This window comes from Zonotrichia albicollis, chromosome 3 (assembly GCF_047830755.1).
Source record: "Zonotrichia albicollis isolate bZonAlb1 chromosome 3, bZonAlb1.hap1, whole genome shotgun sequence".
NCBI lineage: Eukaryota > Metazoa > Chordata > Aves > Passeriformes > Passerellidae > Zonotrichia > Zonotrichia albicollis.
The window spans coordinates 98,905,274-98,919,041 of record NC_133821.1 but is presented as its reverse complement, the minus strand read 5'-3'; the positions used below and the strand labels follow the sequence as shown (position 1 = coordinate 98,919,041).

General features: G+C 46.5%; 1 protein-coding gene across 3 annotated transcripts in view; it reads left to right on the top strand.

Annotated features, from left to right (window-relative positions):
• The first annotated feature begins 3,893 nt into the window (after positions 1–3,893).
• The window catches only part of ELOVL5 (ELOVL fatty acid elongase 5), a 39,201-nt gene continuing 29,326 nt past the window's right edge, over positions 3,894–13,768 (top strand). Inside the window, exon 1 of one of the 3 annotated variants that reach the window (XM_074538197.1) lies at positions 3,894–4,026. Coding sequence is in view for 1 of the 3 variants with exons in the window: in XM_074538196.1 (XP_074394297.1) it covers positions 5,574–5,730 (157 nt within the window). In the remaining 2 variants the exon portion in view is untranslated. Of the gene's footprint in view, positions 4,027–5,528; positions 5,731–13,768 lie in introns of those variants that run through there. The other 2 variants (XM_074538198.1, XM_074538196.1) reach the window with 2 other exon arrangements.

Below are 13,768 nucleotides of genomic sequence, written 5' to 3'. Positions count from 1 at the left end.
ATAGCTAGGATTTCTAACAATCTTTTTTTTGAAAGAAGACAGATTTGGTAACTCACCCCCCAAAAGCAGACCATGTGGGCTTGTTTCCCTGGAGCACACATTTCTAACCCTATATCCAGGCTAATTTCAAACACCATGCTGGTGGGCCTTCCATTCCAAGCTCTTTTGTCCTCTCAGTGCTGCAGTTCTCTCTGACTTTTCACTCTACTTCCAAATGTTCCAGCTGTTTTCTTCCTACCCATACTCTCAAACTATTTAACCTCATCCCTTTGTGTACCATTGATTAAGTGAGGATAGCCCTATCTGCTGAGGCCTCTTTGTCACCTCTGCTGCTGCCACTGCCTAGGCGGGCTCACCTAGGACATGCCTTTCCACAGTGCTCAGATTCTGCCTCTTCTCTCTCAAAAAGCAGGAGTACAACACAATGAGATACAGGTTAAAATGATATGCAAGATATAATTTATTTTACATAAGCCCTAGCAATCCTTCTGTCTAAATCCTGAATAGTGTTTCATTTGCCCTTCTTTGAGCCCTGAAGCCCTTCCTGAGCAAACATACCAGCAGCAATTTCATCAGCGCTCAGTGGAGGGGTCAATGGTAATGTCTTCACTCCTGACAAACCTGCAGATTCTGCAAGAAGACGAGGATGATGCTGGGCCTCAGTACATCTGCAGCTCAGAATGACACTGGCCAGCTCCTACCCTTATTAAATGCCAAACATTAGTCCCAAAACATTTGGCATTGTTTGCTTAGTTCTCCCAAATGGGTCATTCTGGAATGACATTTCCCATGCTTGAACGTTGCTCTTGTTCTCTGACTGGTAACAGCATGAGCACTTTGGAGAGACCTGGAGAGGGATGAACCAGCAGACCAGCTGACACTCTGGGAGTCTCACACTGGAGCTGGGCTGGCAAACCCGAAATTTCACTCCCCAGCCTCATCGTTTCCTCCATCAGCTGTTGTGTGGTCCCTCTCCAGTGCCACTTACTTGGCACCCTGGGCATGCAGAGTCTCATTAAAACCCCACCACCAAACATGAAAGGCAAGTTCCACAGTGAAGGGAGGCACAGCAGGAACGTGCCAGCCTCTGGTGGGCCTGGGGCACTCTTCCCTGCCTGTGGGATGCAGAGTGGGGACCAGGAATCAGCACATCTCCTTCCTGCACAGGGTGCTGCTCACTGCCCAGCTACACTCTCTGTGCCCCACTCCATCCCCTCCTGCATCTCAAGTTCTTATTTTTATTTTTAAACAGCCAGATTGAGTCTTAATTATTTAAGCACCTTCCAGATTTAGAAAGCTGTTTTGGCTGTGAAAGTAACACTCACTGCAATCATCTCTCATCAATAAACCATGGAAACAAATGTGTATGCCTGTTGGGAAGGAATTTTATTTAAAGCACACTGAAAAGGGCTTTAAATAAAGTGGGAAAGATGTGAAAAGACCTAATGCTGGTCATGTTTCAGTGAGCTCAGCACATTTTAGCTCCAGTGAGAAAAAATGGGATCTGTGCCCTTTACAATTAAGATGGCTTGACTTCTCACAAATAGGAAAGGATGCCTCAGAAACATCCAAAACTTGGATGAAGGGCCTTCAGAAAGGCACACTCACCTGACAGTTGTGCTGGTTTTTGTAGGGTTTGGGTTTTTTTCCCAAAGTGTTAAAATACATAGGCAAGGGTTTGGTCCTTCAGGGAAATAATGATTTGAGCTTTAAAACAAAGAAGAGGAAAAAATACCTGCAACATCAATCAAAGAGCATTCCTAACATCTTACTCTAATAAAAGAAGTAAGATTAAAGAACAGTGGTGAAATAAATAGGGCAGGAGATCTTTCTCCTTTTTAATGCTTTTATTAAAAATCAGCTCGGGCGGGGAGAACTGACAGGTCGTGCACACACCACCGCTGCTCCCAGGAGTGTCATGGAGGAGGAGGAAGAGTGCAGTTGTGTCTACTGGTCTGCAGGCAGAGCTGGGGCTTCTGTCCTCACGAGACCACCAGAAGATTCTGGCTTTTTCAGTTTGACATTCGAGGTCTGCTTTCTAGCCAACATCGTTTAGGTTAGGGTGAAAGGTGAAAAGGATCTCAGCAGACACTGAATTCACCTCTAGACATCACTTAGATCTCTTAATTCCATGGTGGCTCGTTGTTTTAGGGTTTTTTCTGCTAGATTTGGTGAGGTGTTTCTACATTTGTATACCAGCCCCGATGTCAGCTCCCCCTCACAGTCCTGGGTGCCATTTTCCAGGAAGCAGCAGGGTGATACTTGATGAAGAGGGATTTCTTACCATCAACAACAGGTAATTAAAGAAAAAACTATTAACAATGGGTGATTATGACATCAAATTATTAACAACAAATAGTTAAAACTCCAATTTAGCAGCAATTGGTTTAACCTGTTAGCTCTGCAACCTTTAAAAAAAATGGACAACTTTTCTACTCAGAACAAGTGGCATAGCCTCAATGCTTACTTTAGTGAGAGATTTTGTCTTATCCCCAAAGAGCTTAAGGAACATAATTTCTGATCCCACTGGGAAACACTCTGCATTATTGTACTCATAGGATCATAGTATATCCTGGGTCAGAGGGACTCCCCAGGATCATTGAGTCCAACTCCTGAGCCTGCACAGGGCATCCCAAGAGTCACATCCTGTGCCCAAGGGCACTGTCCAAACACTTCCTGAACTCTGTCAGGCTGTGCTGTGACCACTGCCCTGGGGAGCTGTTCCAGTGCTCAACCACCCTCTGGGTGAAGAACATTTTTCTAATATCCAACCTACACCTCCTCTGACTTGGCTCCATGACATTTCCTCAAGTCCTGCCTCTGATCACAAGAATAAAGAGATGAGTGCCTGCTCCTCCACTATCCCTCATGAAGATGTTGAAAAGAGCAGTGAGGTCTCCCCTCAGTCTCCTCCAGGCTGAAGAGACCAAGTGACCTCAGCCACTCCTCATATGGCTTTCCCTCAGGGCCCTTCACATCCTCGTGGCCCTCCTTTTGATACTCTCAAATAGCTTGATGTCCTTTTTATATTGTGGTGACCAAATGTGGTAATTGCTAACTGCTTCCCATAGAGTGGAGATACTTGATCTTGAATTAACCCCATGCAAATTGCTGCTTGACTCCTCTACTTTGCAAAGCAAAGCTGCTCTTTATTTACGTAGCATTTTCATTTAATTAACAAAGAGATGGAACAAACTCTTACGGAGGGGAAAAAATTAAAAGGTCATCTTCCATCACGAGGGAATACATGAGAGAGGGAAAGAAACAAACTGGTTTCTTCCTGTTGGCCATAGGAACATCGAGCACCCTCACCATGCTCATGGAGAGCATGGACAGAACTTTTCTTCCTCTGTTGAGCATCCCTGCCACTGGAAAGGAGCCAAACAGGGTGCTTTGAGATTCCTTCCTCAGACATCTGACACTGTGGGGACCAGCTCAGCGTATGCATGTAAATTACACAGCAAAACCAGCGGGTTTATTATATGATTGAGTTAAAAATACTATCCACTTAATTGCAGCCAGAGCTTACATCCAAAAATGCTATCACGTTGCGAAGCCCGTTACTTCAAAACACAGGAAACACCAACTATCATCTGCCCGGGACCGTTAATGTAGGCCTGCGGCTCACCTCATTATGAGAGTCTTTAATTACATGGTCCGATATTGTTTTTCACAGGGCCCCCCGCTGCCATGGCCGGGCCGAGAGCCCTCAGGGCCCCGCTCTCGGCTCCCCGTCCCGCCCGGGACCTGTTGGACGCGCTGGCCCCGAGCCCCGCGCGGCACGAGCCGCTCCCGAGCCGCCCCCGCCGCCCGATTGGCTCTCTGCCGCCGTGACGTCATAGCACCCCTCCGCCGCCGCCCGTGAGCCCCCCGCGCCACTCTGACGTCACCGTCAGCCCACGGCCGGCGGGGGGGCGGGGCCCGCCGCCCCGCGCCCGCCCCCCGGCCCCGCCCCGCGGCTCGCAGCGGGACAGACCGGCCGGTGCCGCCCGCCGCCCCGAGCGCCGCCGCCGCCGCCGCCGCCAGGTAGGGCCGCGTCCCTGCCCGGGAGGGAGCGCAGCGCCGGGGCTCCTCGCCCGGAGACGGGATGCGGCGCGGCCGCCCGGGCCCGGAGGGGGATGCGGAGGACGAGGGGGGCGGGGGGCACGGCGGGCGGGGGGCGCCGCTCCGCGGGGCGCGCAACAAGTGTGGCGGCAGCGCTGGCTGTGCGCGGAGCGGAGGGGAGGGCTTGGTGCCCGGCGGGGCTGCAGCCGGGGACGGAGCCGGCGGTGGCGGGCAGGCCGGCCGGCCGGGGAAGGGAGGGGACGGGGCGGCGGAAGGGACGGGGCTCTCGCCGGGAGCGTCTTTTCGCCGGTTTTGTCAAAAGCATGATGCAATCCCGCATTGCCATGGATACTGCATCCCGGGCGGCGGCGGCAGCCCTTTCCGCCGTGCGGGGCACGGGGTGGGGTGAAATAACAGAGGCAGGAAGGGAGGAGACCCCGCACCTCAGCCCCGTCCTCGACCGTAGCTGCCTTCCCGGGGAGCTCGCGGAGGGCTGGGCGGTGCCACGGCTCCGGACAGAACCCCTGATCCGTCCTGTTCCGCCGTGCCGGGTGTGCGGGGAGTGTGGGGAGTGCATCCCGCCGGCCCGGCCCGCTGAGGCGGCCGCTGGCGGCCGGGGAGCAGCCCGGTGGAGAGGCACGGTGTCAGCGGAAGGGCTCGTCGGCGTCGGAAGGGAAGGCTGTTACTTCTTCCCTGAGCTCTTGCCCAGCGCCCCTAACCGCCTTGCTGGGTTAGAACTGGAGCCGCTGGAACGGTAGTTTGCGGGTCTGAGTGTGGGACAGGGCACACGCCGCGTTAAACCAGCAAAGAGCTCGGCCCTGGAGATGTGCAGTGCTTCTGAAAGGGGCCGGCCCGTTTAGAAACCTATGTGTTTAAAGAGTACATGCCTTAGGAAGTGAGCAGTAAAGGAAGGGCAGCCGACAGAAATGTGTCAGTGTGTCAGATGCTTGTGCAGGGACTTTCTTAAAAACTTTATGACTTTGCTTTTATCTCTTCATCTCCTGGAAGCCCTCGGGCACCAGCAGCATTAGAAGCAGTGCCTGGGGTTATGTGAGGAATTCTCTTGGGCAGTGTGTTTTCTCCTTCTCTGCCCCGTTTGTTGCTTTTCTGCCCTCATTTCTTTCCCCTGATTCCCAGGGATGCAGCATCTGAGGATCCCGCTCCAGAGAGCTTTCCGCTATCGATCTGTGCTGTGAGTCTGCAGACGAAGGGTCAGTTCTGCAGACCTGGGCAGGAGCGGTAGCACCTCGGCTTGCTCAGCACGGGGGCTCCTGGCACACGAGAGGCGTTTCTCCCTCCTTCCCTCCCTCCGTCCCTCCTTTCGGCAGCCGGGTGCGCTGCCCGCTCCGTGCCCCAGCCGCCGCTGAACGGCAGTGCCCCGCTCGGCTCATTTGTATGCTCAGTGCTTCTGGTGCTCGCTGAGGCCGTGGGATTCTGTGCCATGGCCGAGTTCTCGCGGCTGTGACAGAAAACTCCAGCAAAGAGCTCAGCCGGCTCCTAGCCGTGGCGAGGGAAAACAAGGCAGGGGCATGGCTGCCCTTGGGATGCTTCCCATCAGGAAGTCTCTAAAACCGCTCTGTGCAGGGAAACACGCCCTGCAGCTGAAACTAGAGCAGGATGAGCGTGCAGGCGTCTCCCGTGGCGGCACAGCCTTTCGCCGGAGTTTTGGGCCAGGTTGCTTCCAGGGTGAGGTTATCTCTGCCAGAGCAGCTCCTGCCAGGACTGGCAGCCGCGGCTGGAGTTATCGCCGCCGGCCGCGGGGGTGGAGGGCTGGCGTCTGCCAAGGTTTGGTAGATGAGGGCTAGTGGTGCTGCTGCATCAGTATTAAGCTGCTAGCATAGAGGGAGGGGATTTATTTGGTTTAAGTAAGAACTTGTGAATAACGCTGGGGAGTTTTGCGATGTATTTCACTCTATTCCTTCTCGCTCCTTTGGTGCAGTCACAGCCCGAGATTTTCCTCTGCTGTTGAAATACTCCATAGCTAGAGATAAGTCCTGGTGCAGGCTCACCGCTGCTAACAGCAGCTGAAGCTGTGTCGGGGAGAGTCAGCCTGTGGCACACGTGACCGTCTGATGCTCTGTAGCAATAAAAGCTGGAATTTTTAATATGAGTATTCATGTATTTGTCGTGCACTAGAATAGTCTGCTTTCAGAGCAGCAAGTAGCCAGCGCATGTACTCTGGCTGGAGGCAGCTGTTCTTGCTCAGAGGGAGGATTTTACCTGAAACTTGTACCTGGAGATAGCTGGGGTCAGCTGGGTGGAGATCCCTTCCTACCTTTATGGGAACTTAGGAGCAAATGAAAAGGACCACTGTGCTGAGTTTGCTGAAATTAGGCTTGGATTTGCTCTCAGGGATGCTTGTGCCAGCTGATATTGGTCAAGAGCGCTAGAAGAGATGCCAGAATTTTGCTTGACTTTACTGAATTTTGTACAAAGCACACATTGCATATGTAATACATGCTGGAAGCTCCTTGTGTTTTTTGTTCATAAGTAGTTAAATGAATGTGTCATGTGTTCTGACTTAAGTCTCCTGTATTTTAGCATTCAAATGCAACTAGGGAGAGCAGCAGTGAAATGAATATGCAATGTGGCTTTGTCTTGCAAGCTGGCAAAGGTCTGCTTGATGGTCTCTGTGCCTCATGCTGCTTTTTAAAAAGCACATGCACTATGTGAGTTAAGTTAGCCTTTACATAGCAGCAGCTGATCAGATGGACTATTTTTGATTAAAACTCATGCATATTTGGTACTTAAATAGCATCATTAATGATACCTAGTTTATGTGCTGTCTGACCAGTCTCTGGGTTTACTTATTGCAGTATTTTTAGTAAGTTGATCTTGTTCTTAAATTTCTCAGCATGAATTCTTGTTACATTCTTTGTCTTTAGTACAGCCGGAATTGAAATAAAATATTTTGAATTCTTTAGTCTAATCTCTTCTTTCCCTGCTGACTTTCATTTTGTATTGTTTATAAGAGGAATTAACTGAAAGATAACAGAACAAAAAAAAAGAAAATTTGAAATAGTACTGTAGATCCATCAGGCCTCTGGACAGTTCCTTTATTTGCATTTTTTTTTTTGCAACTTGCTAGGAGTAGATTTTTGAAAATATGTTTGAAGATTCAGATTTTTTGGAGTGATGGTGAAATTGATAATATTTTAGGATTTCAAATTGATCTGGTGCACAAGTCCAGCAGCCACAGATGGAGATCCCAGCCTAAGTGATCCAGAGCTGCCCCTTTGCAGGCATATTCCTTCTAAGGGACATTCAGTTGCTAATTGGTTAAATGCTCTCAAGTACTGAGCTGACCTCATTCCTTTACCTTCCTCATTTTTGGGGCAGTAAACATTGCAACATCAAAAGCTTCTGTTTCTGCTGAGCTCGGTGGAAAAAAAAAGACGCCCAGCCAAAGCACAAGGTTAAAATACTTGTCTTCTGCCTTCTTGTGGTGGTCTCAGCAACCCTCGCTCGGTGGCAGACAAAACAAATCTCCCAGTTAATGCTGTCTGCATCCCACCTGAGAAAAATTTTGGGGGAGAAAGAGCAGTTGCCTAGACTGCCCTGTTAAAACAGTGTCGTGCCTCTGTGCTGTTGTCCCCTGTGGCCTTCTTGGACCTGGGGCTGAAAGGATGTCACCAGTGAGCGCTCAGTCGTGCTGCTGCCTGAGTGTGCTGGCTGTGCTGGTGAGGAGCAGTGGCTGGATGGCAGGGGGGACTCAGAGCCATCTCAGGTGTCACCCTGCTGCCCCCATGGCGGGGGACTTGGCTCTCTGGGTCTGGGTTCCCCCACAAGGGCAGGAAGCCAGAGTGCCTGTGCTGTGCTCCCTGTGACAGCTCATGCCAGGAAGGCTCTTTAGCACTGAGAGGGTCCTTTGGAGTGAATGGGCTCTTGGTGGAGTGGTTTTTTTTTTTTTGGGTTTGTTTTGTTTTTTTTTTGTTCAGGCCATGGAGGTTTTGTTTTCTGGCTTTGAACTAGGAGAGGCAGGGGTGCTCTTTCCTTGCTGAAGAGAAGAGCCACAAATACCTCTGCCTATTCCTTCTTGGCATGTTGTTTTACTCCTGCTGTCTTAAAGTGGATCACAAGCAAAATGTTGGCTCTTCACAGCTACAAAGCTCCACTTAGATTTGGCAGCTCTTCCTTTAGGGTGAGAAGGCATGTATAGGTAATTATGCTGTTTACTGTAACCTCCCCTGCATAACAACTCATTCATTTTGTCTTCTTAATGTCAATCCTCTTTTGTTACCTTCTGTCATTACCATGTCCTGAATTGGTTGTGTGGGGATGAGATCTATAAAACTGTTTAGACAGGAATACCATGGTGGCTGTTGGCCTCAGCTCTTGCAGTTTTTGTTTTTCTGTTTTTACAGTGTACAAAATGACATTCTTCCAGGCTGCAGAATAAGCTTTTCAAAGCTGTTTTGCTATATAATAGACTGAAGAAATTGATGCTTTCTGCATGATAGTCAGATGCACACTTGTGCATCCAGACACTTCAAAAAACTGACAATAATCTTTGTAATATAGTTGCTGATTTGTTTTGTGATTTTTAAATGTGCTAAAAATGTAGAGATTCCTGCAGTTTATGCACACTAGCATTGAAAATGCTTTTTCCCTTAAATGGAAGAACACACAAGGACAAATGAAAAGGATAATCAATGAATTACACAGAAGCTGGTCTGTTTAAAAACTTTTTTCCAGGTCAGATTGCTCTGCTATGACCTTTCCTAAGGCTGTTTAAATTTGGTATTGCAGCAGTACAGTTAAGAGAGCATTGCTTGGGCTGACATCCCTGAGTACTGATTGGTAAAAATGATTTATAGCTGGGTTTCTGAGGGCACCAAAGCCTGTTCCCATCATCCAACAGAACAGCAGTTAGGTCTTTGTTTGATGAGGGTAATGCAAACAGTGACATGAATTGATTTTTTGATTGACAAATCAAATAAATGCTGCCTTCAGTCTTATTATGGAAATAACTTGTAAAGTTGCTGTTGACTGTGTATGCATTGGGTCTCCTTATATCTATTTAATGAAATTAATCTCCTGAAATTTATTGCCTTGGTTTCTCTGTTTGTGTTTTGGCATTTAGAACATATTATCTTACAGGGCAAATAAGAGCACAAGAGCAAACTTGTCTGAAGTATGTGGTTGGTAAATACTTTCCTGCTGTATTGGATGCATTGGAGAATTATTTTCTTGGTGAAATAGTAGACTTGTGTGAAACAGGAATAAACCTTCTTACCAGGTGTAGAGATTTTACAAAAGATGTGTGCTGCTAAGTGCAATTGTCACTTCTCCATGAAGAAATGAATCATCCTACTTATGCTGAGCTCAGTGGTGTGAGTTGAGCTGGCCTTGACATCCCATTGCAACTGGGTATTTTTCATGCCCTTATTAAAACTTTATGAACTGTAGAGTTTGTGCTTCATTAATGATAGCTTTGTTAATGACCAATAGCATACTGGGCAGGTAGAAGTATACAGACATTTTATAAGCTTGTATTTAAGCTAAAGTTGTCTGTGTTTAATTGACCTCTATGTCAAAACTTTGTATCAAACATATGCCTGCCAACTGATACGCTGTGGGCAGTGGCTAAATATGCTGACTTGCCCTAGAATTTCAGGAGATAAAATTTGCTTGTGCAATACAGCAAATGTGGAATAAACCTTTCTTCCTGCGTTTTCAAATTGTGCCCTGCACTTTGATCCCTGCATAAGCCTCCTCTTTGAGACTCTGGGTCAGTGATTTGAGCAAAGTGACTGCTCTTCTGTTATCGCTTGGAAGCGCTTCTCTCCCTCTTGACCTTGAGAAAACTGTTTTTCTTCTTGCCAGCTGTCTTTGCAGTGACTGGAGGGTAATTCTTTCTTCCTGTGCACATGTTCAGGCTCTCTGCTTTAAAACATCTACTTGATTTCCAAAAGGAGGTAGTCTTGATTTCAGGTAACACCCCAGCTTTTCTGTGTGCCAGTGGGAGTTTTCGTTTGTGTCACCTTAAGGATGTTATCAGGGTTAGACAATAACTAACAAGTATTATTTTGCAGAATAATGTAGTTTAGTTTATTAAACCAAATACACCTTATACGTTTAGCTAGTTAATTCATAAGCAAGCAAGTTTACCAAGCAAGTTTATTTTTTTTTCTTTTCCTCCCTCACTTTTTGTTGTTAAAAGTTTGCTGGGAAGCATTTTGGGTTAAAGCAGTATTTCTGCTGTGCCTGTGTTGCCTACAGAGCCCTTGGCAAGTGCTAGTTGTGGGAAAACAGCTTCTTCCCTTAGATGCCATATGGTTAAGGTTTGGAGCAGACCACAACTTTGTGGAGGAGCAGCTCCTCTGCTGAGTTAAAATCAGCTCTTAGAAATTAATAGAAGAAATTTGCGTTTGCCACTGCTGTATCACTGTCCCCATCTGAAAGTAAAGGTCTAGTCCTTGAGCTGATCCTGTGTCCTCAGGTTTGGACTCACTTGAGACATTGAAGATTTGGGAAACTATAAGCTTTTATACCTTAATCTATGTAGGCTTCCCTTTAGATATGCTACTTCTATGCACATAATTGAATCAGAAACCTTCAGTTAACCTTTTCCTGAAGGAATATTTCTTGCTCTTGGGTTACTTTTAAAAATACTACTGTTTCAAATCATCATTTTGAGAATCATCTCCTTGCCAAACAGTAGGGAGAACCTTTGACTTAAAAAACAATAATTAAACGTTTAACTGGTTAGGAGGATGACATTCTTCAATGTTTAACATCATCCTGCCCTTTAGAAAAAGAAACTTGAGAAAACTTTCTGCATGCTGAAGTTCAAATGTCATGTTACTTCAGGGGCATGGCCTGTGTGCTTGCTGGAAATGCTCTGTGGGGCCAGTTCATTCACATGGCTGCTCACATGCTGGTGAGGAAGGGCCACTGTTGGGAAAGGCACACCAATCTGGATTTGGCTTTGCAGGACACAGTGAAAGTTGTGCTTGCATTTTATGTACGTGCTTCTGTGGGTTGCAGAGCAGCAGAAGCTTATGGTGAATGTCTGATTGTGGTTTGGTGGTTCATTTTTGTTTTGCAGTATTGATGTGGAGAGTTTGCGCTTAGCTGATCACAGACCCTGTGAACTGGTGCAAACTCGTATGGTTGTCCTAAATTAGGGTCATGCATTTATCCCTTGCATCTTACATTTATCCCTTGATTCACTTGGTGTACAGTGGCATTTTGGCATGTTGTTAAGTTTTGCATTAATCTTGTGAGCATGACTTCGTGCATGCATAAAGCCTCATTAATGGGGAAAATACCTGTGATTGTACAGCATGGTGCAGAATGTTCTTTTTTAATCAACATATGTGATATAGTGACAGAAAGTAAGCTGCCAGTCCAGTAGGCCTGGTTACTTATGGATTTTTTTCTCTGTCTGTAGCACACCTAAGCAGAAAAGCCTCTTTCAAAAGATTTGAGCAGGTTTTTTAATATTTTTTTGAATTCTGACTTGTTTGCCACCCAGAAGGTGCAGCTTAGACCATGGCTGCCTCTGCAGCTTCTTGTTTGGAGGGGTGGGAGGGTTTGCCAGGCCTCAGCCACTGGACTGGCAAGGTTTATGTGAGTGTCTCCATCACCATCTGCAAGAGCTTAAAACACAGTGTGAGGACTAGAGGAGAACACAAGTACGAGGGAACACCAGCAGTACAGGGTGGCAGGTCCTTACACAGAGATTGAGAGATGGCACTGAGCAAGTCAGCAAGGAGTACTGCATTTGTTTGTTCAGCTGAAAAGGAGGAGTAAAATAATAGTAATACAGGTAATCACAGAAAGGCCACTGTGTTTCAGTGGAGATCATTGCCCTGCTAATGCATGAATTGTTGCTGCAATTTTCATTTTCTGCTTTCTTATAAGTAAAAATTGTGCATGGCTGTAAGTAATTTTTAGAGTTGACGGTGTCAGACCACTTGTCATGTGAGTTTAAATAGTAAGAGCTGCGTGTCCTAGTTTCATCTGGAATAATTTTCTTCTTAGTAGCTGGTACAGTGCTGTGTTTTGGGTTCAGTATGAGAATAATGTTGATGACACACTGATGTTTCAATTGTTGCTGAGCAGAGTGTACTCTAAATCAAGGACTTATCACTGTTCCGTGATGTACCAGTGAGCAGGTGCATAAGAAACCAAGAGGAAGCACAATTAGGAACAGCTGACCCAAACTGGGCAAAGGGATATTCCACACTGCAGAATGCCATGGTCAGAGTGTAAACTGAGGGAGTTGGCTGGGAGGCTCCAATTGCTGTTCAGGGATGGGCTGGGCATCAGTCAATGAGTCGTGAGCAGCTGTAATGTGCATCACTTGTCTTTCTTAGGTTTTATTCCTCCCTCTCTCTCTTCATCTCCTTTTTCACAACAGTTGTTGTTACTGTAATTGTTAATTTTAGTTTATTTATTAAACTGTTCTTAACACACAGGCTTTACCTTTTTCTGATTGTCTCCCCCATTCCATCAGGTCTGCAGAGGGGTGAGCAAGCAGCTGTGGGGTGTAATTTACCAGGTACAGTCAAGCCATGACACTCTGTCCTCTGGTTTTGCAGCCTTCATTAGGTTCCCAGTAATTTTTTCTAGAGGCCATACCCAATTCTCCACTTTTACTTGACAGGTTCCCAGAACCTCTCACTTCTTTATTCTTTTTTTAGCCCTTTCAAAACCGTCATCATCTCCCTTTGAAGCACACAAAAGCAGGCTGCAAGTCTGGTCATGCCTTGCAGAATAAAAATAATATCCTTTGGTACTTCTTCGTATTGATTTCTTGTTCCATCACCACTGCTAAGTGGCTGCATTATGGTGCAGGAAGGGACTGCTAATGTTGTTTTCAAATGCTTCTCTTTTTTTTTAAAGTCTGTCTTAATTGGCTCATATTTTCTAAATTCAGTGCTGCACTTCTTTAGATCAGAGACTCAAATCTAAACTCTCATTGAACAATTGCAGAGCTATGATGAATTTCCAGTTGTGCAGACTGAATGCTTCTTGGTTTCACAAAACACGTCAGGCTCAAACGATGCATCAGCTCAGGTATCGGTTGCATATAGCACAGTTCACTTTCCTAAGCATCTGTGGGATTAACTTTGGGTCTTAAAATATACATTTAGGAAGCTGTTAAAGTGCAGTTTTGCATCCTGAAGGGTGAGAAATGGAGATGTTTCTCTGTGAGAACACAGTAATGTTGCCAGATTGTAACTACACTTTACAGTGTATGAAAAACAAACCTCTTGGAGTGTTTTATTTACATCCTTTAGTGTTGTGTTGCCATCGAAGGAGAGATGCATGGCGTTGGAAGGAGATGACCATCCTTGAACCTGCAGTGACTAAGTGGCCAACTGCACGTGTGAAGAAGCTTAGCAGAGAAGTGATGTGGTTTTGCACCCCTCTCTTGACTTAATCTTTTGTTGCTGCACCTTTTCACACTTTTGTATGTCTTGTCTGTATCTCTTTTTCAGTCTTTGGTTTTAAACTCTGACTCACCCAACACCCTGAAGGATTGATTTGCAGAACGGAGGAGCAAGGCTGGATTTTGCACTGAAGCTCTAATCAGCCATTAGTGGTTCTGGCACATCCTCACTTTACAGCATCACTGCTCTTCTAAGATTCTTACCAAATTAATGTCAGTCATTAACATGAGAGTAGAATATTAACAAAGGTTTTTTGGTAGTTTTTAATTTTTTTTTTACCCTACCCTTATTCCTCCACCACATACCAGTTCCAGTGTGGG